The sequence below is a fragment of the Ptiloglossa arizonensis genome, chromosome 3, assembly GCF_051014685.1.
Source record: "Ptiloglossa arizonensis isolate GNS036 chromosome 3, iyPtiAriz1_principal, whole genome shotgun sequence".
Lineage (NCBI taxonomy): Eukaryota > Metazoa > Arthropoda > Insecta > Hymenoptera > Colletidae > Ptiloglossa > Ptiloglossa arizonensis.
The window spans coordinates 1,518,197-1,543,695 of NC_135050.1; the positions used below are offsets into that span (position 1 = coordinate 1,518,197).

A 25,499-nucleotide genomic window follows, 5' to 3' on the forward strand; every position below is an offset into this window, starting at 1 on the left:
ACTACATCCCTTGTGGAGTAGGTCGACGCGAGATAGACTCTCGACGAATCGACAACTGGACTCTCTCTTGTCGGAACTACCGAGTGCGTCGTTCGTTTTGATAGTGACCGGATCTGCGACATCGTCCTCGATCGTTTCGATTACGCGACACGAGAGAGAGAGAGAGAGAGAGGTCGTCGATCCTCGACGCTACGGGCGTGAACAGATTGTTTTCTTCCAACGCGAGCATCGACCTCCTGGCGTCAACCGCTCGGTCACGAAGGATGTAAAAAATCCTATTCGGCTCCGATCGCTCGAGAGAGGAACACGACCAACGGATAGAGATCCACTGTACCGATTCGGAAGATCTTTGCATCTTCTATTGGGTAAGATAGGCTCTGCCACGATTCCACGAACTCTTCATCCGCGACGTTATAGACACGCACGAGCGTTTCGTCACCGTGAATCCATTCAGTTGTCGTTCGGTGGATGTTTGTAGAGTTCGATCGCCCCGATGTCGACGATCGGTGCTTTACTGCGTGGTTTTCGCGATTAAATACCCGTCCACGTGCATGTCGTAACATGACAGAAAGCTTGTTATTGATTTTACGTTCAGCATCCGTAGCGCGCGCACCAGTGTTTGTATACAAGTAGAAAAGCTCGCGCGCGCTCCATCGTGTGTACACGCGTCTGATATCAAAGAGAGAGGGAGACAGAGAGAGAGAGAGAGAGAAAGGTTCACACAGACGGATACACGATTGACACACACGTGCATCCGAAACGGTGACACGTGCTCCCACTCTTCTTCTCCTTTCCGTTGTTGCATCAGCTTGAGCAATAATAAGGGAAGCGAGCCACGCGCGTTACGCGGGAAGGAACACTTACGAGGTAGGGGACACTCTTTTCGTTGAGCGAGAGCCGCTTTACGCTCTCTGAAGATTGGATTAAAAATACGAACCCCCGATCCGTGAAATTATCGCGGATGTTGCCGAGAGATGCTCCGAGTGGCTCTAGAAGGAACCGTTACGGTTAATTAGTGTATGCAAATGTGGAGTGGTATTTTTTTTTTGTTTATTTGGTGTCTCTTTTGAGGGCTTTTAAAGATTTTCCTTCGAGTCTCGCGTCTCCGCGTTGGGTGACTCATTGTTGGATGTCACTGCGTGACTCATAAGGAAATCCACGAAATTGTCCATATTGATTTTTTTTTCTTACCATTTTGCAAACGTAGCTGAAAATAAGCAACGCGAATTTTTTTCGTGTATATAATTGTATACATATAAATTTACATATTATATCCACTGTAATGTAAGTATAATTTACGATCCATTTTGTGGATGCGAATGTAACATTTTGGTTATTTAATTGACGAGTAATAGGGAACATTTTTGTAATAATTTTGTAATTTATTTTTTGGTAACCATGCCTATGGTTATATAGAACGTTCACTATACGTTGAAGCGTTTTTCTCGCATATGATGGATTTTAGAAAATAATGCAAGAGGAAAGAGTTTCACTGTCTTTTTACACGCGATACAAATATTGGGAGAAATTTTTTAAATTTGTAAATTTTTAAAATTGACTTTTTTTCAAATTGATACGTATAATTTTTGGTATATTTTACGATAGCTGCTGCCCAGACAAATTCAACGATCTATTATAGGATGAGCTTTGACGTACAATGGAGGCAGGAATTAAGAGAATATTATTTCAGGAGTTCGTGACGCATTTATTTAATGTTTTGTCAATCTTTTCACATTATATAAGCTTAAAGTGTGCTATAATATTTTTATACTTTTGTAATTATAAATTTCGTATTTTCTTTTAGTGTTGACAGCGATATCGCTGCGCACGCTTCTATTGTTTCTCTTTTCGAGTTGTTGATATCTCTGCGCAATTTAACGTAAACAGGTTGAAGGTGACCTCGCGAGGAGAAATCTACGGGTGTTTATTCGACGATTAAGATCGAATAAACGATCCTCATTTCACAAGTCTGCAATTAATTTATCCGTCGCAATATTTTCTACGTTTTTGATCTTGCCACAATATTACTAAACATTTTATGGTCAATGTTATAAATTAACAAAATTTGTCCCGATTATTGTATTGCGTATAAAAAATGGTGAAATGTTTTTCCTTTTCATTTTGTATATTTACGAGAAAAACGTTAGAAACTAATAGCGCGAACACCCTGTATACATAAACATTAAACAAAGAAGTGACGAATCTTACAGAATTATCTGCAACGACCAAAAAGCTACTGTTTCTTTTTTCATCCGAATATCTAGAATAATATTGTTACCCGGTGCTCGAGTATGCTCGAGTAATTTTCATACTCGAGTATGCTCGAGCGCAGTTGTTGAAGGGTCAAGGAGTGGAATTATCTTGTGTAAAGTTTCTTCTCGACTATTTTAAAAACTGTTGGATACAACGATGGAGACAAATTTTTTACGATTTTTTACTACGAATTCGCGACGAAGATAGCTCATTGTCTCGTATTTAGAAAAATGTTGAAAATCAAGAACTGAAAAACACTTTTTGTTCTTCCAGTTCTTCAAAACAAGGTTTTCTTACTTTTTTATCGACACTGGAACTACCAAAAGGGTCAATTTTACCTGTTTCGAACTTCTTCTTAAAATTACTTAATTATTAACGGCGTATTTGCCTTTAATATTCATGGACAATTATAGACAAAATAGACAACTAATGGTACTTGTGAATTAATTTGCCCTTTCCCCATTTACACGACATTTATGTTATTCGAGAAAAATAGTGTCAATAAAACCACGCAAAATTGGTTCACGAAATTGTATTGCATACGCAATCATTTTCAAAATAAAATGGAAGAAACGATGCTTTGATTGATAGTTTCACTTCCAAAGCTGGAGTTTCCACTGTTGGAAATGACACGTGTCCTTAATTTCGAGCTGCTTTGCGAATTTGCAGAGTTTCGTTTAAATCAACATCTGGTGTTTCATGGATGTTCCTTATTACTGCACTAATGTATTACACTGTATTTAAGTTTGTAACGAGATAAATTAATGGGATTGAATGAAAAAGGAACACAACGCAGAGTAATATATCCGAGTTTGCATCAACCCTGCATAGGTAACGTATAATTTGTTTCCGCTGTGATAACATTGAGTCTAAGACCCCCAACAATATACCATATCGATGTTAACCGTTCTCAAAAGTTAATGCACAGTTGATTCCGTCCAATATGTACTTTCCTTAAGTTCGTGCAAGTGATTTCTATATTAAAATTTTCTGATTTCAAGAAATAAAATAATCTATATTAAAATATTCTATATCAAAATTATTCATGTATATATTATATTTCTATATTAAAATTTTACATTTAAATAGCACGAGATTTAACGTTACTACTGCAGGGTTTCGCGTAGTCGGTATCGAAATGTAATTTTCTTGTTTAGAAAACTTGTTTCTCGGTGTTGGAGAACGATCGAGTTAACGAAAACTAATTCTAAAAATCAATCGGATTTAATTTACTTGAAAAAAAGGGAAGAATATTTAGAAAAGTAGAGCGAATTTTAGAAAGTGAGTATCATTGAACAAACGTAAAAACGATTTAAGTATTTAGCAAGTTTAAAAAATTGAGCGAGCAATCGTTCATTTGTTCATGTTGTGAAATTTGGGGTACGAGTTGACGAGGGTCGCGTAAACAATAGTTCTCTTGACCCTAATGGTTACTTTGGGTCTTTCTCGATTTATTCTTATAATATATTGTTCTCCTTAAAACTATTATTATATCGAATCCTTTGGTGTTTCTTTAGTTTTCTAATTGTGTCATAAAGTTAAGAACACGAGTTCTGTACATTTGGGACATTTCTTAACAAAAAACTTTAATCGAGTGTAATGTCAAACCGAGGAGCATGGTTAATTCACTCGATAAGGAAGTTCGTGACTTTATATACAGAGTGATCTACGCACTTTACATACGAGTGATTCACGCAGAGAGTGAATCTACGCACTAAAATAAGTAAAAGAATCTTATGAACGTATCTCCTGTATACCTTACTTTTCGAACTTTTGATGATTAATATTTTTATTTTGGAGTGATTTAAAATCTATCGTGTATTCAACGGACATCAACAATATACTGTGATGAGTTGAGAAGTTGACCTATGAAAGAAATTGAGAATCGTATAGAATCAAACATTTTAATCGGTCTTCGAAGGCCTGCAACTAACAATGAGGAAAGATTGCTCGATGTTGTCCACATTCTTTTCTAACATGGTACTACATTCTTCTTCGTTCAAGAGCCATCTTTCCACTTCTCAAGGATACAAAATGGATTTGAAGCTATTCGTGGAACTTTGAACATTTCCTTCGATCATTCATAAGTCGAAAACTAGGATGTATAAGACATACACATACATTCACAAGATATTTTTTAATCATCTTGGTTCATAGATTCACCCTCTGATAGTACGAATATGAATTTCTGTATTACTTTCTATACGAGTAAGGTGTTTATAAATTTACTTCTTTTCCACCTTTAATCTTTGCATACCAATTTTATTTTTCGAGTTTATTTCTTATTTTGAAGGAAACTTGAATTTCTAATCAAATTGATTTCCGTTGTCCTAAAATAGACATAAAATAACTTAAAAACTTACCAGTAATTAAAACGAATATAGAGAACGAATATTGACAAGTGGATCTCGCTAAAAAGGTGGATTCAACATAGATAAACTATTAAAAGTTGCATCGGAAGTATGCTTCAATGATACATGCCGGCTGGATAAGACTTTGCCAATAGTTATGGTACACCCTGTGTAATAAACCGTTCTAAGTAGCTTAGAGAATTAAGGCTAGACGACTATTCCTGTTACGCGCCTGATACAGTCGATACGTGTCTTTGGTAAATAATGAAACTGAACGAACAAAGTAGAAACTAAACGATTTCCAATGGAACTTAAAGCGGAACGGTTGAAAATGCGAAACGAACGATACGTTTACACGTATCGACCTCTTTTAATAGTTTATCTATGTTGAATCCACCTTTTTAGCGAGATCCACTTGTCAATATTCATTCTCTATATTCGTTTTAATCACGGTAAGTATTTAAGTCATTTTATGTCTATTACAGGACAACGGAAATCAAATTGATTAGAAACTCAAGTTTCCTCCAAAATAAGAAATAAACTCGAAAAATAAAATTGGTGTGCAAAGATTAAACGTGGAAAAGAAGTAAATTTTTAAACACTTTACTCGTTGTGCGAAAGAAGTTCTATTCAATTTAAAGACGTTTTATTTGTAAAACTCTTCGTTATTTCTCATTGGTAAATTTAGTTACCCGGTTAGGTCCGAGGTAAATTGAAAACAAAAGAAACAAACTCGAAAACTAAAACCGATTTGTAAAGATTAAATTCAGAAAAGTATTAAATTCATAAGTACTTTACTCGTGGGGTGTGAAAGAAGTTCCATTGAATTTAAAGACGGTTTATTTGTAAGTCCCTTATATTATTTCGCATTGGTAAATTTAAAGACCCGGTTAGGTCCGAGGTAAGTCGAGTAAACCAAGATCTTGAATAATTAAACGTGTTTCGCTGGAACGAGGTTCGTGTCTCGAACAGAGGAAATTAAACGAATTTATATTCTTATAAGAACCGAGAAAAATAGTATCGTTTCGCGGATAAATTTGCTTATTTAATCCCATAATGCTCGCAAATTTGTTCCACGGCTTCGTAAGTATTTACAAGCTCTCTTTTTTCGGGAGCTCAGCGCGATTGAAGTCTGGGATTTGAACGAAGCGTGATTTAACGAGAATGGAGGTCACGGTGAAACGTGTGACAGTAACGTGGAAGCAAATTGTACAATTTATTGAAAAAGTAATCTATGAACGTGGTGAATCGTTGTATTATATGATAAAATCGCGTGTCGCGCGTGATCCGGTTATCAGTACTCAAATGTATAATTCGCGGACGACGCGCTTCCATCCGTTGCGACGAAGGTCAACGGAAAGTTTTTAATCAATATTCTTATATTATATGTTGGGGCACACTCTGACGAGCGATTCTTCGATTCGGCGATCGTTTAATTATATTCAAAAGAATTGAAGTAGGTCAAATGTCCCAATTACCGCAATTTTATCGCGTAACATTGTTTAATTATTTTCGAAGTCATTTCACCTTCAAAATTATTCCAGATTGGAGCATAATATTGTTTAATATCTCTTTTATTTGTAAACATTTTTTAATACGGATACGATGAAACGATTACTCATTATTCGAAAATATACAACGAAGTTTCGTGTCCTTACTACTGTCACTCGAAAAGTTATCATTTCCATTGCACTCGAATGGAAATAATTCTTACGTATTAGCAATCTAGTTTGCGTAACAAATATAAGACGCACATTATTTCGTTATTAAATGGAACAATTTAAATGACAGTTATAAATACACTGACAGTTATTGGGCCATCTATTCTATTCGATACAACGAAAGTAAATTTATGACACTGTGCGGGACACGAATCCGTTATTAAAATATATGGATTAACAATTTTACGAAAATATCTTGTCGATTCTTCTTCGTGCCCAATTATTCGTGGACAAATATATTTTCTTCTCATTTTCGTAAGAGTTTAACCTAAATATTTAATAAGTGTCACTGATGCCATTTATTTGCACGAAACGGTGTAGTAAGTGCTGTAGGAAAGTACCTTAATAATAAACAAACACCGAAGAAGCAATATTCAAGTTATAGTTTGCTTGAATTTTGTTCCTTCTGAACTTTGATTCTTCGGAATTTATGAACCTGTGGTACAAGTTCGTGAAATGTAATTACGTATTAATGAATAAAGTCCTGTAAACTGTAAATAAAATTCGTTAAACGAGACAACAGTTCCATTTGTTCGAAATAATGTTTTTACTCGCGAAACACATTAGCTGAACACCCACGTATAGGAATCGAATAGGGGATGGTGCAATAATACCAACGTATTTCAGTATGTCATCGGTGCGCCAACATAATCTATACAACCGTCTGGATTCTAAAATAAAAAGCTAAGGAAATTCGTAAAAGTAAAATTGTGTTTATCTTCTTTGAACTATTTTGCATAATTCTTAGAAAATAGCGCGATAAAATGTGTGTTTCGAGACATTTGATTGTTTATTCGTGCAATTGTAGACATTGAATTCTACTTGTAACGACAGGGAATAAAAATGCCTATTAACTACAATTCCTAGGAAACGAGATTACGACTTAACAATTATTTTTATTCACTCGTTGAAGTATCAAAATCGATTTTAACGAACCGCGTAACGAAGTTGGCTAAACGTCATTGAAAATTTAACGATTCGCACGCATTTTGCGTTATTTGTATGCTAACGAAGTGGCCAAGGTATAATGTTCGTATATTTGCATTCGAAATTGAGAAATTCAGAGGTACGATGAAAATAAATTTTAGAATCGATGGTACGGAAAAATTCAATCTCGGTGTTTCGAGAAAGCAGCATGATAAATCGATCGGGTGAACAGGACGTGGATGAAATGACTTCGTATATTTCGTGGACGTTGAAAAGTGTTGAAAAGTTCGAGAAGACATTCGGTTTAATTAAGAATTATACACGCGAATAATGAATAAATAGGGGTTGGTATGTTTAAAACTTAAAGGAACGACGAAAATAAATTTTGGTCTCGAAAGTATGAAAAATCCAATCTTGGTGTTTCGAGAAAGCAGCGTGATAAATAAATGGAGGAAATACAATGTGAATAGAACGAGTTTGATTCTTTCGTGGACGTTGAAGAAACTGTTGCAAAGTTTGAAAATTGGAAAACGAATATCGCGAGGGTAATTTGCGATAGAAACTGAATCGTTTCTAATTGTCATTCGTTAATAGTAACATGTACATATAACGAAATCCTCTGGCTTCTCGATTGTTCTACTCGTTACGGGACATTCGGTTTAATTAAGAATTACATACGCAGACAATGGTTAAGTAGGGGTTGGTATATTGCGCAACGGTTGTTACATGTTCCTGGTATATCGCGTGTCTGCTCTCAACGACTCATTGTTCCGCACGAGCGAGACAATCTTACATAACCGACTCTGTATCTTGATTATAATCGATTATGTTCAACGAGGACCGTATACCAAACGTCTAAGGTCACATAGAAGTTCCTGCACGCCCAAATCGCGGATATTTTCAACGGTGAGTCGTTCTCTCGTGATTTCAGGAGACATGGCCGAGAAGATGTATTATTGGGCCGAGGAGAAGGATCGGGTAGACTCGGACCAAGCCTTCATAGAGTTCAAGGTCAAGTCGGTCGCGCCTGACAAGAAACGAGAATCGTCTCGTCCAGTGCCCAAAATGACGGTCTCGTCGCCCCAGGACAAGTCAACGGAAATCGGAAGTCGGGTAGAGGACACGGAGCGTGGCGGCTGGGACAACAAACTCGACTTCCTGTTCTCCTGTATCAGCGTTTCCGTTGGACTGGGCAATGTTTGGCGTTTTCCGTATTTGTGTTACAAAAATGGCGGCGGTAAGTTCTTCCATCGAACTATCGAAATATTTACCTCGTAGTCATTTTTGCGCGTTCCTCGGGTCTTTTATGACCCGTCACTTTCTCACAATAAATTGTTCTTTCATCGTCGAAGTTATTACAATAGATAGGATCTAATCGTTCCGAATTGTTTTTGGCTTTTTCGTTGCGTTGTAACGTTACACACTCGAGTTCGATAAATTTCAGTCAAATTTTCATTCAAAGACAATACGAGTTTATCATCGAACGAAATCGGGCTTTAAGGTTAGGGGTTGAGTTCGTTTTTGTGACTTTTAGACGATAATATTAAACTACGAGTTTCATCAAACTTGTATCGAGTAATGTTACACTCGTATCAGAGCAAAGAGTGTATTTGAGGATCGAGACTCAAAATTTGGAAAAAATTTGTTTTCGAGATTTTTACATAGCAGCTACAAGCTTTGATTTATCGAAAAATTCGAAAAATTGATGAAATGACAGCCGAATTTCGAACGCCATGCACGTAAATTGATAGTGGTTACTTCATTTTTTTCTTTTCGTTATATCTGCCAGACGTGTTCTTTTAACGGTAACTTGTGTAGATAAATGTATCGAAACATTCTATAGCTTCGTTGAATTTTGTTGTCAAAATCAAAATTTTATCGAACGGTTTTTAAAAAAAATATATCTATGTTTAAATTCGATTCCGATTTTCTCGAAAATACGTTTTCAAGAATTGTAAACAAAAATGATCAAAAACTGTTTGAACGATTTTCTTCAACATTGTTACACGTATATAGTACTTAGAAATATTAACATGTAAGATGCATCGAAAGTAGAATTTCGAAAAAATTGCAATAAAGGAAGAAAAAATATATCGGAATTGGAAATAATGAAAATAGTGTCACTTTTTCTTACTAAAATGGAAACAAAATTTCTTCTCACATTCTACTTCCCACACGCAGTATGTATACCGATTTCTAAATTATAAATTTGTCGACAAATATTTTATTAGGTTTTCCATAAGTACAAGAATCACATACTTTTTACTAAACGTAATTCTCGTGATTATCAATATATCTTAATAAAATTTTGACGAAACGTTCACCGAACAACGAGCAACAGACTGTATCAATTTCAGACTATTACACTTATCTTTTTCCTAGCAATCCAAGATTAAGAAAAAGTAGATTTTTAAATTTTGAGACTCGACTACCCTCTTAACAGATTACATCGTTCGAAGATAAACCTAACTTCTTCAAAGATACTTCAAAGCCTGTATGGCTAGTGTTTAAGTAATTTCAGATACTGTAACATGCAAGTAACTATAAAAATTGCGAATAAATTTCATTATTAAATTTTTCAATTTTGTAATGCGGTAACATCGTCGCAAAATTGATTGACGTCACAGGTCGATATCAGTTTGAATTTTTGTTTACTTCGAAGCAAATAATTCGTTTCTAAAGGAGCCAATCTTTCTATTATAAATATCTTTATTATCGATTTTAAATATCTTATTATGTATTTATTATAAACACTTTTATTATCGATTTTAAATATCTTTTTTATGTATTCATTATAAATATCTTTATTATGTACCCATTATATACATCTTTGCTACGTATGTATTATAAATACATATCTGAATATAGTTTACGTTGCATCGCAGGAGACAAACCTTGATCAACAATTTATTGTCAAATACGAACGCTCGGATTTTGTTGCATAAGACCGTTAATAATTACCTTCTCGTCTTCCAATAATACGATTGAAATGCATTTATCGTTCGTCCTTCTCCAATTGGCGAAATGGTATAGGTCTCGTCGAGTTAAGCTCGCAGTTTGTAGACAATTATACGAAAATGGAGCGGCGCGTAATTAAACGTATCGGGGGTCACGTTGTGTTCATGACAACGTTTCTAATAATCAATGACAATTAATTTTTGACGATGAATACAACGAGATACGTCAATAATCATGCATTCGGACTGTGCCATGCTTCGTGCCGACTAATTAAAACTGTTTGCACGGTGCATACGTGATTAGAATACGTTCGGTTCTATAGACGAAAGCTCCTCTAGGATAAGATCACGATGAAACAAAATTCAATCGATCACAGGTGCCTTCCTTATTACTTATGGCATCGCTATGGTGTTCTGTGGGATCCCTATATTCTTCCAAGAAGTAGCTATTGGCCAATATCTCGGCTCCGGAGGGATGACCCTCGTGGGACAACTGTGTCCTTTATTACAAGGTACGTTGTGCAGCTGTTTTCAATTTGAACCGTTTTTACACTGGAATATTCTAACGTGATATTTCCTTCTGTTCGCGAATATAAAGGCTGATTACCAATAAATAATTTTGTGCTCTCCAATATAATGTAAGAGAAGGCCAAATTGAGCAAAGTGAATCGACTGTATTTAAAAAATTATTTTTTAAATCAAGAGTTAGCCTTTTGGTATCCTTGAAGCAGTTCAAATTATACTACATTCGATAAGGAACGGTAGAAAGCTCATAGTGAAATTAAAAATTATTATATACGGTGGAAGGTCTATTTTTTGACTTCGAAATTTTGGATTTAACAAGACGATATTTCACTGCCTATCTCTTATCTATTACTTTAAATTAGTAATGTGAAGTATGAGATTATTTTAAACTGGTAACACCTACAAATTGTTACGATTCATTCTAGTAATATAGAACGCAATCAATATACGATCTACACTTTTAATGTTTCAATTTTTCCAATGCTTTTCAGGGGTTGGATACGCTACTATGACGATTGTATTCTTCCTAGACGTCTATTATTGTGTCATTATTGCTTGGACACTCTTCTATCTTGTTAGCACCTTCGCGAATATGCTGGTGCCGATATCGAATGTTCCAGGTGTTCCTTGGAATGGTTGTGGTGAGTAAAACAATTGGACGTTACAGATTATTTCGAATTTTCTATTCAGTATTTAACTACTCTGTTGTTAATGGACATTATTGTAACTTTACAGGCAATTGCTGGAACACCCCTTACTGCTACGACGCTTCAGAAAGTCTTCAGGGCCAAAATCGTTCGAATGCAACGAATAATACCATGCTCCATTATACTACACCCGTGGAAGAATATTGGGAGTAAGTAAAAGTTTTATAACGGTAAATCTTTGAAAAATTCATGTTACACGATACAGGCGAAAGGGGAGTGAATCATTCTTGTAAAAATTAATCGAAAATGTGCAATACATTTCTTTTATACAATACTCCATTCTGGAGAAAATCAATCTTATAACTTGGATGCGAGTGCAATTAAGTAGAACGTGTCTAATGTGTCTGGCCATTACTAAATCATTCTACTTGCAAACGCTGGCGGTGGTATGGCATTATCTGTTTATCATCGATTTTACTATCTTCCTAATGAGTCGGAAACGATGAAAATAAATAACAGCATACCACGATCAACATTCGCAAGCGATAACACAAATAAAAATAAAGAATAATACACAGAAGCGTTTGCTAAGTCGTACTCATAAGGAGCGATCGGTAATTCATGCGCGCCGATTTTTATAAAACTTTGCACAATTATTCATTGAACCATTCGTCGTTTTTCCGTACAGCAGAAAATAAATATGAAAATAAATTTGAATTTTTGGAAAAAGATGTTAAACGGGAATTTAGTTTTAATATTAATGTTCGAGTTTACGCAATAATAGCGAGAAATAAAATTAGGGCGGAAATTTTTAACAATTATAGTATACTTTGTTACACGTTGTTGGATTTAGAATAAGAAAAATATCTTTATTCATCCGAAAATAAATTCAAATTTCTGGAAAAAGAGAAGCGAAGGAATTTAATTTTCATAAAAGAAATATCTTTCGAAACCATTTTTTCTTGCGAAGTGTGGCGGCACTACTCGCGCTTGCCACCAGACTGTATAACATTTATTTAAATCTTTTTTCGGTATTTTTAGTTCTAAGTGTATGCGCATAGATGGGACGACGCTAAAAACAGATGTTGTTAGGACTGGGTTAGGTAGTACAAAAGTTATACCATCCATATTTGACAAAATTCTTAGATTGGTGCAATGAACAATTGCGCAAAATTTTATAAAAGAGAGAATATTTCGTAAACTAAAGACTACCGCTGATTGTTCTTGAAGAAAAATTATTCAAAATGGTGCCCTTGACAACATATGTGAAGATCGAGGTCATTGAAGTACTCTTCCCTGAACTAAATAATTAATTAAAAAGTTATTCAATATGGTGTCCTTGACAACATGTGTGAAGGTCAAGGTCACCGGAACATTCTTCGCCAAACTAAATAATTTCTAATACTTTTATATAAGAAGGAACGAGAAAAATTAATTTACATAAAATATATAATAAATATAATAATATACCGAGTGTCTCAGCCAAAGGAGACCACCTAAATATCTACTTTATTTGTAATGGTAAAAAAAAAATGTTTATAGCCTAATGTAACTGGTATCGAAGGTGTAACACTGTAGAAGAAAAATTTATTTTGTAGGGTTATTTTTTCAGTCTTTCCAAGGTCATCGTTATTTTTGATCTGGGAAACATATATTTTTTTTTATTCTATGTTATAATGGCTTGAAAAATACGTTCGAATATGCTTCAATCATAACCTTCAGGTGACCTTGATACGTTTAAATATGCTTCAATCATGATCTTCAGATGACCTTGAGTACCAAAAATGTGATTAAATTGTAGAATAATATCAGGATTATATTTAAACTTACTATTTATGTTATAAAGTGATCTCCTTTAGCTGAGGCACTCGGTATATATATAGATATATTTTATGTAAATTAATTTTTCTCATCGTTTCTCCTATACAAATATTAGAAATTATTTACTCTAGCGAAAAATGTTCCAATGACCTCTAGCTGAGACACCCAGTATATATATATTTTCCCTAAATTAATTGTTCTCGTCATTACTCCTACACAAGTATTAGAAATTATTTAGTTTAGCGAAGAATATTCCGATAACCTCTCTTTTAGCTGAGACACTCGATATATACATTTCCGTAAAAGAAATCATTCTAAATGTATTCACGGGAACTCGTGATTTCAGACGACGTGTTCTTGGAATCACCTCCGGTATCGAAACCATCGGTGGGATCCAATGGGAGCTGTTGAGTTGCCTGATTGCCGGCTGGCTGTTGGTTTACTTGATCATCCGGCGTGGTCTACATCAGAGCGGTAAGATCATCTGGTTTTCAGCCTTGTTCCCCTACGTGGTGCTTTTCATTCTTCTGGGAAGAGCGGTGACATTGGATGGCGCCTCCACCGGTTTACTTTACTACATCACTCCAAGATGGGAGGAGTTGCTCACCCCAGGACCATGGATAGACGGTACCACGCAAATTTTCTTCGCGTACAGTATCGGTACCGGGGCTCTGCCTGCATTGGGGTCGTACAACAAGTTTCACCACAATTGCTACAAGTAAGTAATTCCACGTTTCTTCGAAACTTTCGTTCCTTCTTATACATTCGTTCGCTTTAACCTCTTCGGGGACACTGGCACACGTAACACTGTCCTCCACAAAAAACGAGCCCTCCCTTATCAGACTTGGAAAATGTAAATTAATACTCCTTCTGCGTTGGTTAGGTCTCGTTGGTGGACTTTCGGTAAAACATTTCGAATTTATAAAATGCGTTAAATAAAATGCGTCGTTGTGTATCAAGGGTATGAGGTATTCAAGAATCCTTCGAATCTTGAAAGTTTGCAATGTTCAGGTACTCGAAACTGAAGTCGAGTGGGATCGAGATCTTGAAACTTTGTAATGGTATAAATATGATACTTCTTCATGATTTTTAAATTGGGTTTAAAGCTTCCAGATTCGAACAGGTTGCATTGTCTTCTGTGTTATAAAGAAATGTAAAGATTCAGAATCGGTGAAATTTATCACGGAAACGTGTAGTAAAAGATTATTTTATAGTAATATTGTACGAGAACAAAATTAGTAACAGAAAAAGTGGAGTAATTATGAGTTCTACGTTTGAATTCGGAATAAAAAAATTTTCACAATTTCTACCACGAGTTATTACTCTTGTGAAGTTTTACGTTCAATTATAATACAGAAAACGATAATCCGTCGGAATCTGAAACTTGAAGTCAAAAACCAATTTAGAAAATTATGTAAGAGTACATTTATGCCGTTGAAAAGTTTCTAGATCTGCGACACTGTTCGATCCGACTTCAACACAATTGAAAATGTGCAAATCGTTCCATATCTTACTGAAAGTGCACGCATCAGTGATGGTTCTTGTATTACTCCGAGAGAACGACGGAAACTGCATTATTCGAACTACGATCAACTCGATATTCACAGATAGAGAAAGCGATACTTCGATTAGAAACGACGAGTAGAAACTACCACGAATAAATTATTGTTGTCCGTAGAAGAGCCTCGATTAACTCGTAAAACTATAACATCCAAGAAACGTACAATTGAAATTTTCTTTTTGTATTTCTATTATACTTTCTAATTTGTTTACGAGGTATTTTGCTTAATAAAATCACGTAAACGGCATCTTCAATGGGACAGCACCTATAGGGAACTAGCCAATTTCGATTGTAGATTTTAATGATACAATATACCGTGAGAATGATACGGTACTATAATCGCTGGGCGGATCGGCTACCTGAAACGGGATATAGCACGATCTTTAACAGTTTGTCAAGATGTTAATTACGATAAACCAGGCCAGAAATCACATACTTTATAAAGGAAACTCGAAAAGTTGAATTATATATTTTCAATTGTTATTTTACAAAGTTTGTAAAATAAAAATTTGTTTACAATTTGCATGTTACTGTACAACCTAAAAAAAAATGTATTCTAAGAAAAAGAGGAACTCGATACGGTTAAGAATTTCGAAGAAAGATATTTATTTATGCAGCCCATTTTTGCGAAAATAGACAAAGATCGCATCCTTTAAAAGTAAACAATTTTTAGTTTCGTTCCATTATTTGTAGTATTTTTGAACGTAGTTCTAATTTTAAATTTACCAAGTGTCTGGTGACTTATGGATGGGAGTGTACGTGTGCTTTTAGTTTTTAAGCGATTTCATACCATTAAATATTAAATTTTGTTTTTTTAAATTTATATCTATTTGTTACGTATGAAAAGTGCTGCGATATTCAAATAAATTTTGATTCCGGTACAAAATTTTGTTTTAAATTTCCTAGAAATGGGATACTGACTTTTACCGATTATTAAAAATATATGTAATAGGTTAAACATTGTATCATGGAAACAATGGATAAAATTGTGAATAAATATACATAATTAAATTTTTCAGTTACATAGTAGGATAATATTGTCGGACAATTGATAAATGTCTTGGGGCGATTGCAATTTAAATTTTACTTTATTTCGAGCAAGTTAATTAATCCCTGAAAAGGTTAATTACGATTTTCCCCGTCAACGGCGTTCGAATTAACGTCATTGTCTTTATACGATAGGATTGCGATTCACTTATCGAAGAAAATATCTTTTGCTCAACACGTAACAGCGGAAGGTTAAATCTGCGTAACACTCTCGAATAAATTCACGATCGGATTTTAATTATTCGAGTCACGTACGATTAGAGTTGTTCGAGTATTCGGAGACATATTCCATTTGAAGCGACACCGAAAGAAATAAGTTGTTATCCGAATAACAAATTATCTTGAAAATCATTTTGGTTCGATATCTTTGAAAAAATTGAAAAATTGTTTACTCACTTAAATTCATGTGCTAAAACTACACAATTTAATACAAACATTCTGTCTAAATAAATGTCTTGGAATAGATTTCGATATACAGGACAGAATTGAACCCCAAGTTTAAGGGTTGTTTGCAATCCTTCGACATGAAACTTTTCTCAGTAAAAAACTCGTTAGTAACTGACATTCTACGTACAATTTTACCAATAGTCTTTTAATCGAAGTATTAACTGTTTCGAAGTTATAAATTGAAATCTCTAAAATTCTTAAGTACAATTAAGAGACGAGAAGATCGTATAGAATTTTATAAAAGAAGTAACTACGAATATAAAAATATTTTAAAAAATCTCCAATTGTTCCAAATTTCCAATTGTTTAATTATTCTATGAGATACTAAACAATTTCGGTGTTCCGCGCCATGAAATTTAATATGATAAACTTGAAATATTCAATCGAATAATTTCTCTTTTATAATTGAAGAAAGGATTACTAAAAATTTCCAATTATTTAATTATTCTATAAGATACTAAACAATTTCGGTGTTCCGCGCCATGAAATTTAATATCATAAACTTGAAATATTCAATCGAATAATTTTTCTTCTATAATCGAAGAAATGATTACTAAAAATAAATGTTTAGAGTAAATTACCTTACAGATAACCAGCCTAATATCAGTGGAAAGATATTATTAGCACATCATTTTGTCGTTATTCAAGGTTTCCAACAATATTAATAGTTCCTCGCTAGAGTGACCGACTACTTGTAATGTTTCCTTGTAAGAGACGTATACGCAGTGCTAGTAAATACCTAAATGTTTCGAATACTCGGACAGCTCTGCACGCGACGCGGTCGATGCGACATGTACGCCGTAGTCTTTGAAAATGTGAGTTTTGTCTTCCAGAGATGCACTAATCACTTGTATAGTCAACACCCTAACTTGCCTTCTGGCTGGTTGCGTGACATTCTCTATACTGGGTCACATCGCTTTGGAGCAAGGTAACGATGTATCCGAGGTGGTCAAGAGCGGGCCAGGACTCGTGTTTCTCACTTATCCCGAGGTCGTCATGAAGCTACCAGGTGCCCCGATGTGGGCCATTATCTTCTTCGTAATGCTGCTTGTAAGGAACAATTAACTCGAGCTGAAGGAGGGTACTGCCCGCTTCTTCTGTGATCAATGTCTGTTTACGAGTACCGATCAAATTCTATGTATTATTTAGTCAGTCGAATTTTAACAACATTGGTATTGGTGTTCTGCGCTTTACGCGCCACTCTGTTTTATCGGCTGCGAGTAAATCGTCATCGAGGAGTTACAATCGCAGAAACAATTGTTTCAATATTATGAGCTCTCAAATATTGTTTCAACGTTACGAATTTTTATAATTGTTTCAAATATTCTCGTAATCGACCTATCGGAGGATATTTCATCGATCTGTGTTACAGCAACAACTGGTTCTAAGAATTGAATGTGTCCAAATTGAAAAGAAAATGTACGAAAAAGATAAAAATCGATGGAAGGAAATCATCGAAGCTTAAAATCGATCGCAGGCGATGGAACAGAACGGAATTCAAGGGACAACAGACAATAAAATTACACAAATGCATGGTTACTGATTTCGTTGTATAATTAACGTCTACGGTATTAATAATATACGCGTCCATGTTTTTCTGTCGGTTTTCGTAATTTTGGGGAGTGTATTTTATTAAAATACACAGGGTGGACCGATCAACTTGATCAACTGTTTTTTATGTAACTAGTAGACGAACGAATATGTTTTCTTTTTTTATTACGAATGGTACGATTTCGAACGACCTTCGAGATGGTGTTTGATATTTCCTACATTTTTTTTCTGTGTAAGTTTTCAAGGTCACCTAAAACTTTTTCATATCAGTAACCTTGTAATTTTTTTTATATAAAGATGACTTTGAAAATTTACATAGAAAAAAAGAGTCGAATGTTTCCACCTTGAAGGTTCTTAAAACTCGTAACATTCGTGATGGAAAAAATTTTGATTTGTCTACCAGTTACGCAAAGAATCGATTCTGTTGTATTGTGTGGTCCACTTTGCACGTTATACTGCAATTCGTAATACGAGAACTGTTACAATTTACATAATGCAACCGACGATACAATCGACGATCGTGCGAAAGTATTTTCACCGACGTTTCCAGAAATGAAAACCAATACTTTTCCCAATTGCAACAGATACTCGGGATCGACAGTGAATTCTGCATCGTGGAGTCCTTCATCACGGGTGTAGTCGACAATTGGTCAGATCTTCTTCGTCCTCATAGAAAGAAGTTCACCATTGCCATTTGTCTTTTTATGTTCGTTCTGGGAATCCCCATGGTGACCAACGTTAGTATACAAATTTATATCCTTTAGTATACAAATTTGTTATTAGTTACGCAGGGAATCTAAAATCGAAGATACCTTTTCTGGATATCCTGGTAGCAGTATTGATTTTACAATTCGCGGTATAGAGTCTTTAACAATCCCTGAACCGAGCGTGGGTCTGTTTTGACCCACGCTTCTCGTCTCGTGGCGCGTAGTTTAAGCCGGGAACTGCTCACTTCAGAACTGATAATGTGACTGGTAGAAAAAAAAGTAGAATCGGCTCTATATTGGCCCAGAAATGATTAAAAGAGTGTTAAAAGAGTAGATGATCGAATCAAGTAACATTAATTATATTTTATGTAGTGAAATTGTAGTAAACTTGTAGTAAAATGAGTAGTAAAATTGTTACGAGTTTTCTGTCCCTTGTGCGAAACTGTCGTGGAAAAATACAAGAATTACAAAAATGAAACAAAAAATTGATTATTTCAATATACAAAACGTCTTGTTGTCATTGACAGACGATACTCGTTGTAATTGAAATTTTCCATTGATCTTCCAGGGTGGAGTGTACATATTCCAGCTAGTGGATTTCTATTCAGCGAGCGGTATGTCGATTTTGTGGGTTTGTTTCTTCCAAACGATCGCGATATCGTGGATTTTCGGGACTCAGAAGTTTTGCGATTGCATCCACCAAATGATGGGTATACGATTGAATAAATTTTGGTACATATGCTGGATGGTGTTCGCGCCTATGATCATGGTCGTGAGTATCGAGCTTGAATCGAAAATTAAATTGAAACGTTTCGTGCGACTCGGTTTAAAAGTTTCGAGCGACTTTTGGCAGAGAGTGACGCGATCGATCACTTCTGACAGGATCGTAATTTCCTACGCAAGAGCACGTCTAATTGCATCGATTTGTCTACGTTCTCGTACCATGTCGCGTATTTACTCGGCGTATGATCGATGTTCTTCACTTTACGTAATGGTCTCTGCTTCGAAAATTGTAAACGAACTTTGAACAGATCTATTTCTAAACGAAAACAAATTTTAAAATGATATCGAGTATTCTTTTGGACGTTCTGCTTTTAAGTTATTAAAAATTGCATTTTCCGAGTTTTCGAGTCATCCACGGAAAGATTTAATTTAGTATTGTGTTCTTAATTGGATCTTTTTTGATTATCATTTTTAGAACAGATACATGTTTCATAAGAATAGTCGTGAAGAGTAGAATAATTTGACTGCAAGTTATATATGTATATTATTCGATGTAAAACAGTCACGTTTACTTATGATTAGGTAGTTAAGTTAAAGTAGTTGTTTTAATTTGTAAATTATCAATTTTAATGAAAAGTTATTCTATTATTAAATAGAGTGTAGTAAGTAGTTTTGTAAATGTCGAAAGAAATTGAAATTGAAATTCATGCTTGTTATTCGAGCAACAATGGAACATTTTGAATCGAGTGCTATCGCACGAAACATTCGTTACATAAATATTTGGCTACTTATAGATCCGATTCGCGAGTATACTAATTTTTATAACTTTCCTTTCTAGTTCATCTTCGTATTTCAATGTGTCCAGTATAAGCCCTTAAAATATGGAAATGATTACGAGTATCCAACATGGGCTGAAATTGTGGGTGTTTGTCTCAGTTTGTCATCTATGGTCTGGATACCAGGTTATGCTATCTACTACTTGATTGTGACTCCAGGATCTATTAAAGAGGTATAATGTTTGTAGATTGTAAAAAGAATTCATCCATCTTTAGCTCTGTGTGATCATTCGTAAAAATTTTTAAAAATGAGAGCGGTGTACTAACTTACATCAAAACAGAAATAATCGAAAATGTTAATATTAATTTGGTTTGCAATAATACTATTAAATATTCATGATTTACTCTAAAGATACAATATTATTGTCAATAAAATTGGCATTTAATCTACTAATAGAAATACAATTATTAAAATTGATACATTACCTAATAATAATAAAATTTTCAGTTTAATACAAAACATAAATGTTTAATATATTCGTCCATTAAAGCATTTAATAGTTTTACTATGATGCGCTAATATCAACATTTTCTAACAATACCTTGGCTCTTCTTAAAGAACAAATACATTAATATCTACAGTAACGTAGTAGCGATAGCACAGACTCAACACAATGTAAGCTTAATAATTTTTGATATTTAAAGCATTAAGTTTACATACCTTGGAATTGAAATTACTGTCATTTGTGTCTACAATTCTATTCGCAACTTTTTAAGAATATCTACAAATAAAATTTAGAAATAAAATACAGTCTTAATTCTAGGAATAAAATCAGTTTTAAGATTCAGAAACGTGTGTACTGTTTAAAGAATGATTAAAAATAATACTTAAATTTTTGCAGCAATCGACCTTGCTCAGTGACCAAAGAATGGGGCAAATTTGTAACTTTTGAAATTTTTCAAATTCCGAACTAATTTTAACCTTTCTGAATTTGTGAATCTTTCAAAGTTTGAATCGAGTTTTCAATTCTCAATTCTGTCTCGAATTACATCGCTTTTATTTTTAGGAGTTTCTATCTTTCAGCATCGTGTATCATACACATAATTTTCATAGATTATTTTCAAATACAAAAACAATTTTCCCATCGTTTCCAGAACATCCAGAAAGGCTTGAAACCGAACATAAAGTCGCATACAAAGTTACCAAAGGGTGAGAAGTCCGCGGTGATACCGATGTCGGAGAGCAGCGCAGGTTTAATCACCAAGAACAACAGTTTCCTGAGTCAAACATGATCGTTGTAAATGACTTTTTTTTTTAAATTCCTAACTGGGTTGTAATTATCGTAAGTGTAGTACTTTTAACGGGATTTAAGACGCGAGGCGGTAACCGTTTTGTCATCGACCAAAGAAATCGTTGTACCATACCGTCGGTGTTTGTTTATTGCTTCTTTTTGTTTATAGAAAAGAAATGAGAAGGAAAAGAAGAGGTATGTGTATGCGTTAAAGCAGGATACACTCGCTGAGATTCTAGTCGACTATTTTGACATTACTGTAACTAAAATAGTACGTATAGGGGGAAGTTGTCGAATTCAGATCACTTCGACTACAGACCACATACATTTTCAATGGTATGTGAAATATCGATAATTTTCATAATTTTCAAGGAGTGGTAAAAAGGGAAATAGATTGTCGTTATGTCTTCGAGTAACGTAACTGCATTTTTCAAATAATATTGCACGATATTTGACAAAACTATAAACTGAAAATATGTAATCGGTTGGATCCAGTGGTATTCTAGTTTAAATTATTCGGTAAATTAGATCCACGATTAAATTTTCTTGAAAAGGACGATGAGAAAGAAATAAAATGTAGAATAATTTAAATAATATTAAACACAACACTTAGCATTTCTTGGCTTTCCTTGAGATTCCTTCAGTTGCAAATTTGTATGAAATATTTGAGGTAACTGACCGAGTCCTGATAGAAGAAAAATAACATTTCGATTATTTTGTGCTTAAAACATTTTGTTTTATCGAAGCGTGGAAACAATTTGTACAGGCATTATTTTTGTTTTTATATTTATATTACCGGTGTCTGCGATAAGCCGTTTCAAATGCAGGTAAATTTTATCAAATGATTGAAAATAGATGGTCTTTAATTTTTACATAAAAATAGCATCCGGTAGCAGAGCAACAAGTCTTTCTAGAATGTAACGATTGTGAGATGTAACAATTTATTAACCGCAGCAGAATGCCTGTGTACATTTCGCTTTGTTGTTAAATATTTTACCGTAATACTTTAACTAATATTTTAATCAACACAACGCTATCGCAGACTCTTAGCCGTGAATAATTATCGTCAAAAAGGAATTCAACAGTTTCATTACCTACTTGTCCGTATTGTGGATAAAATGAAACAAATTATTTCTAAATTTTAAATAACAACACTGGTCCAATTGAGACAACTTCCCCCTATTCAGGGTCTAGTAGATCGTTAAGCAAAACGCGAATGTTTGTTCCGTGAGAAAAGTAAAGAAACTCGCCTTCAGGATTTCACATTCCCGATTACTTTTGTCAATTGTACAGTTAACGTTGCGTATTGATACATTAAATCGTAAACGATCATCGTGTTCCTCCGAAACTAATATTTCGATCATCTCTATTGCGTGAGAATGTTGACGACTCCACGTTCGTTAACATATAGTAAGAGGAAACAGTTCATTTGAAGTAAATTTAAATTTCAAACGCAACATTACGATTCAATAGGTTTACGACTTTTAATGGAAATAAGACGGTCTAATTGGACAAACACGAACACGGTTTCTTGCAGAATTTTTTACATAGTATTTACGTTTCGCAAGGTGGTGAAGCTTTCACGTATATGAAATTATTTATGCCCGAAATAAATAACGAGCATACGTGAAACTGAACAGTTGTAGAACACTGTGAAGAAATGGCAGCATGCCTTCATCCAAAGTTCCTTACGCAAATTCAGCTTTAATGTAAAAGAAATGTTATCGTACTCGATGATTCTTAACTGTGCTAAATTATTCGTTAAAGCGGATCGTTGCTTGCAGAAAAAGTGGTGCACTCCAAGAGAAATTTTATCACACGTAACAAATGTTGTACTGAATTTTTTATTGTAAAAGCAGGGCCTTGGTTTCAGAGAAAGTGGTGCACTCCATTGTCCCTACAGATTCAATATTAATTATTCTTTCGCTCGCGCGGAAATATTTTACGTAAATTCGTCGCGATTGTAAATATTATGTATTCTCGTATTAAACCAGATATTTATTCCGCACATTTGGTGTGCTTATCTACGACGAGTTATCCTGTATTATAATATATTAGATGTTACGTCAGAAACTGCAAATCATCGGTTTCGTGCGTCCACACTTCCGTTCTTGGTGAGAAAGTAATTTGTAATATTTTTCTTCTTGCAATTACATACAGCGTGTTTCAGTAACACGTGTCTATACTTCAGCTGATGAATTTACACGCTAAGACGAGTGAAAAATATTCTATCAACGTATGTTCTATGTACCTTAGCTTTCGACTTATGGATGATCGAAAAAATGTTCAAAGTGTTCACATTGTTCTCCAAAATTTTTATTTCAAGATCGTTTGAAATCTTTCATGCATTCAATGCACAATGTACCGTGCGAAGCTGAGAAGTTGACCTTTGGAAGAAATTGATCTTTTAATCAGCCTTCAAAGGCCTGTAGCTGACAATAAACGGTATTCTGGTAATTCAACTTCAAAAAATTGATTTTTTTCTTAACACTTTGAACATTTTCTTGCACCACCATCGAAAACTAGAATATACAGGACGTACATTTTTTATTCGTCTCAGTGTAGATTCGCCTGTAGAAGCATGGACACATATTTCTGAATCATCCTGTATATTTAAAATAGTATCGACTACCGATGGCTCTTAGCGACCTGTCTCAACCTTCTTAGAGTTTACTTAATAAGGTTTTGTATTCTCAAAAATACTAAAGTTTACTTAATAAGGTTTTGTATCCTCGACAAAAGAAATTACCGACAGTTATTGTCTTTTGTATTTTATTTAGTCACGTGTTTCGCGAGAATTCATAAATTTCATTTCACGTGCGCCGATTCCCGATAATTGATCAAGTCTGCTACTATTAACCGCGTATTACTATATTATTTTCCACGGAAATTTTGTTCAACGAAACTTCAAAAAATTCGACTCGCGCAAATCATTCGAACGCATTTTACGCAAAATACGTAAACTATTCTTTTAAAAATACGTAATACGTGGGCCGCACAAGTTGACCAAGTAAAATTTTCAACACGATGCTTATCGCGAAACGAAAAACATTACAAACAACACGTAGCAGACATTTTCTATCGGCAAGCAGCGCGTTCGGTTACAAAATCAAAATTTGCAACGAGAATTTCGTTGCGACTGGTCCTAATCAAAACCTAACGCCATAGAAATATATACAGACGATAAGATTTTCACCGAATTTTTGTACGCGATCTGTTCGAGAGAAATAAAACCATAATCTAAGACGTCGATGTCGGAAACGAAAACGAAGAAAATGGCGGAGGAGCGCCTCGAAAAACACCTGCACTTATACTGCACTTACGCCTGATTGCGTTAGACACGGAATCATGTTGCACAAGGAAAGAGAATTGTAGATTTATTCTAGTCGAAGGTACTAATTTCGCTTTTCGTTGCACGACCCGCCTAAGGGTTACTTATGGCTTCGCACGAGGTTACAGGCTCATCGACGATTCGTATATCCCCAATTGGCGCGAATTTCGAAATAACGTGAGATTGTAACTAATTAATATAATGAAAGAAAAAAAAAAATATGGATAATTTTATGGGAAGGATACCGTTACTAAACATTACTTCAGTATTTATATTGTTCGAGACGTCTCTATTAATATTTTGTACGATTAGGGTACGAACAGCAAAATGGATACTGCTCGAAAGAGAAATGTGGCATTATTCGATACGAGTTAATTTTAAACGAGATAATATTAATAATTATTGACGGCACGTGGCGAAAAATTGATTGGAAAAAGAAAGAGAATCGACGCTTCGAAAGGTCGGTGTTTCGATTCGTTCGATTTTCGATTATATTTCGATCGCGAGGAAGAGCAATAAAAATAGAACGTAACGTGTAATTTTGAGAATGAAATAGAGTAACAGGCCTAATATTTTCGAACGTTTTGCACTGTAATTTAATTTTCTAGGCTACACGCGACCACTATGTACCGTTTAGCGAGTTTCGAATGGTTGTTGATGTTGTACGATATTAAGAAGCGTCTGAAAGCTTTATACTGATGATTGTTTATATTTTATTATAGCATTGTTACGGCGCTAGTACTTCCAGTAGAGAGCTAAGTGACACGAGTGACGCGAATTTATGCCGCGAATACAATTGTGCGTAAAACAATTCTGTTCTATTTCGAAATAGAGTCGGTTATTAATATTTAATAATCGAATT

At 34.7% G+C, this 25,499-nt stretch overlaps 1 protein-coding gene across 2 annotated transcripts; it reads left to right on the top strand.

The window, feature by feature from the left end:
• LOC143144480 (sodium- and chloride-dependent GABA transporter 1) lies at window positions 1-25,499 on the top strand. 2 transcript variants are annotated; one of them, XM_076306924.1, is made up of 11 exons: window positions 1-365; window positions 8,184-8,489; window positions 10,587-10,721; window positions 11,226-11,375; window positions 11,470-11,590; window positions 13,549-13,920; window positions 17,091-17,307; window positions 18,393-18,545; window positions 19,084-19,287; window positions 20,077-20,247; window positions 21,170-25,499. In XM_076306924.1, the coding sequence occupies exons 2-11, from the start codon at window positions 8,189-8,191 to the stop codon at window positions 21,305-21,307; spliced, it is 1,962 nt and encodes a 653-aa protein (XP_076163039.1). In that variant the 5' UTR covers window positions 1-365; window positions 8,184-8,188; the 3' UTR covers window positions 21,308-25,499. The 2 variants fall into 2 exon arrangements, with proteins under 2 accessions (XP_076163039.1, XP_076163040.1); XM_076306925.1 differs by lacking the exon at window positions 1-365 and adding an exon at window positions 639-867.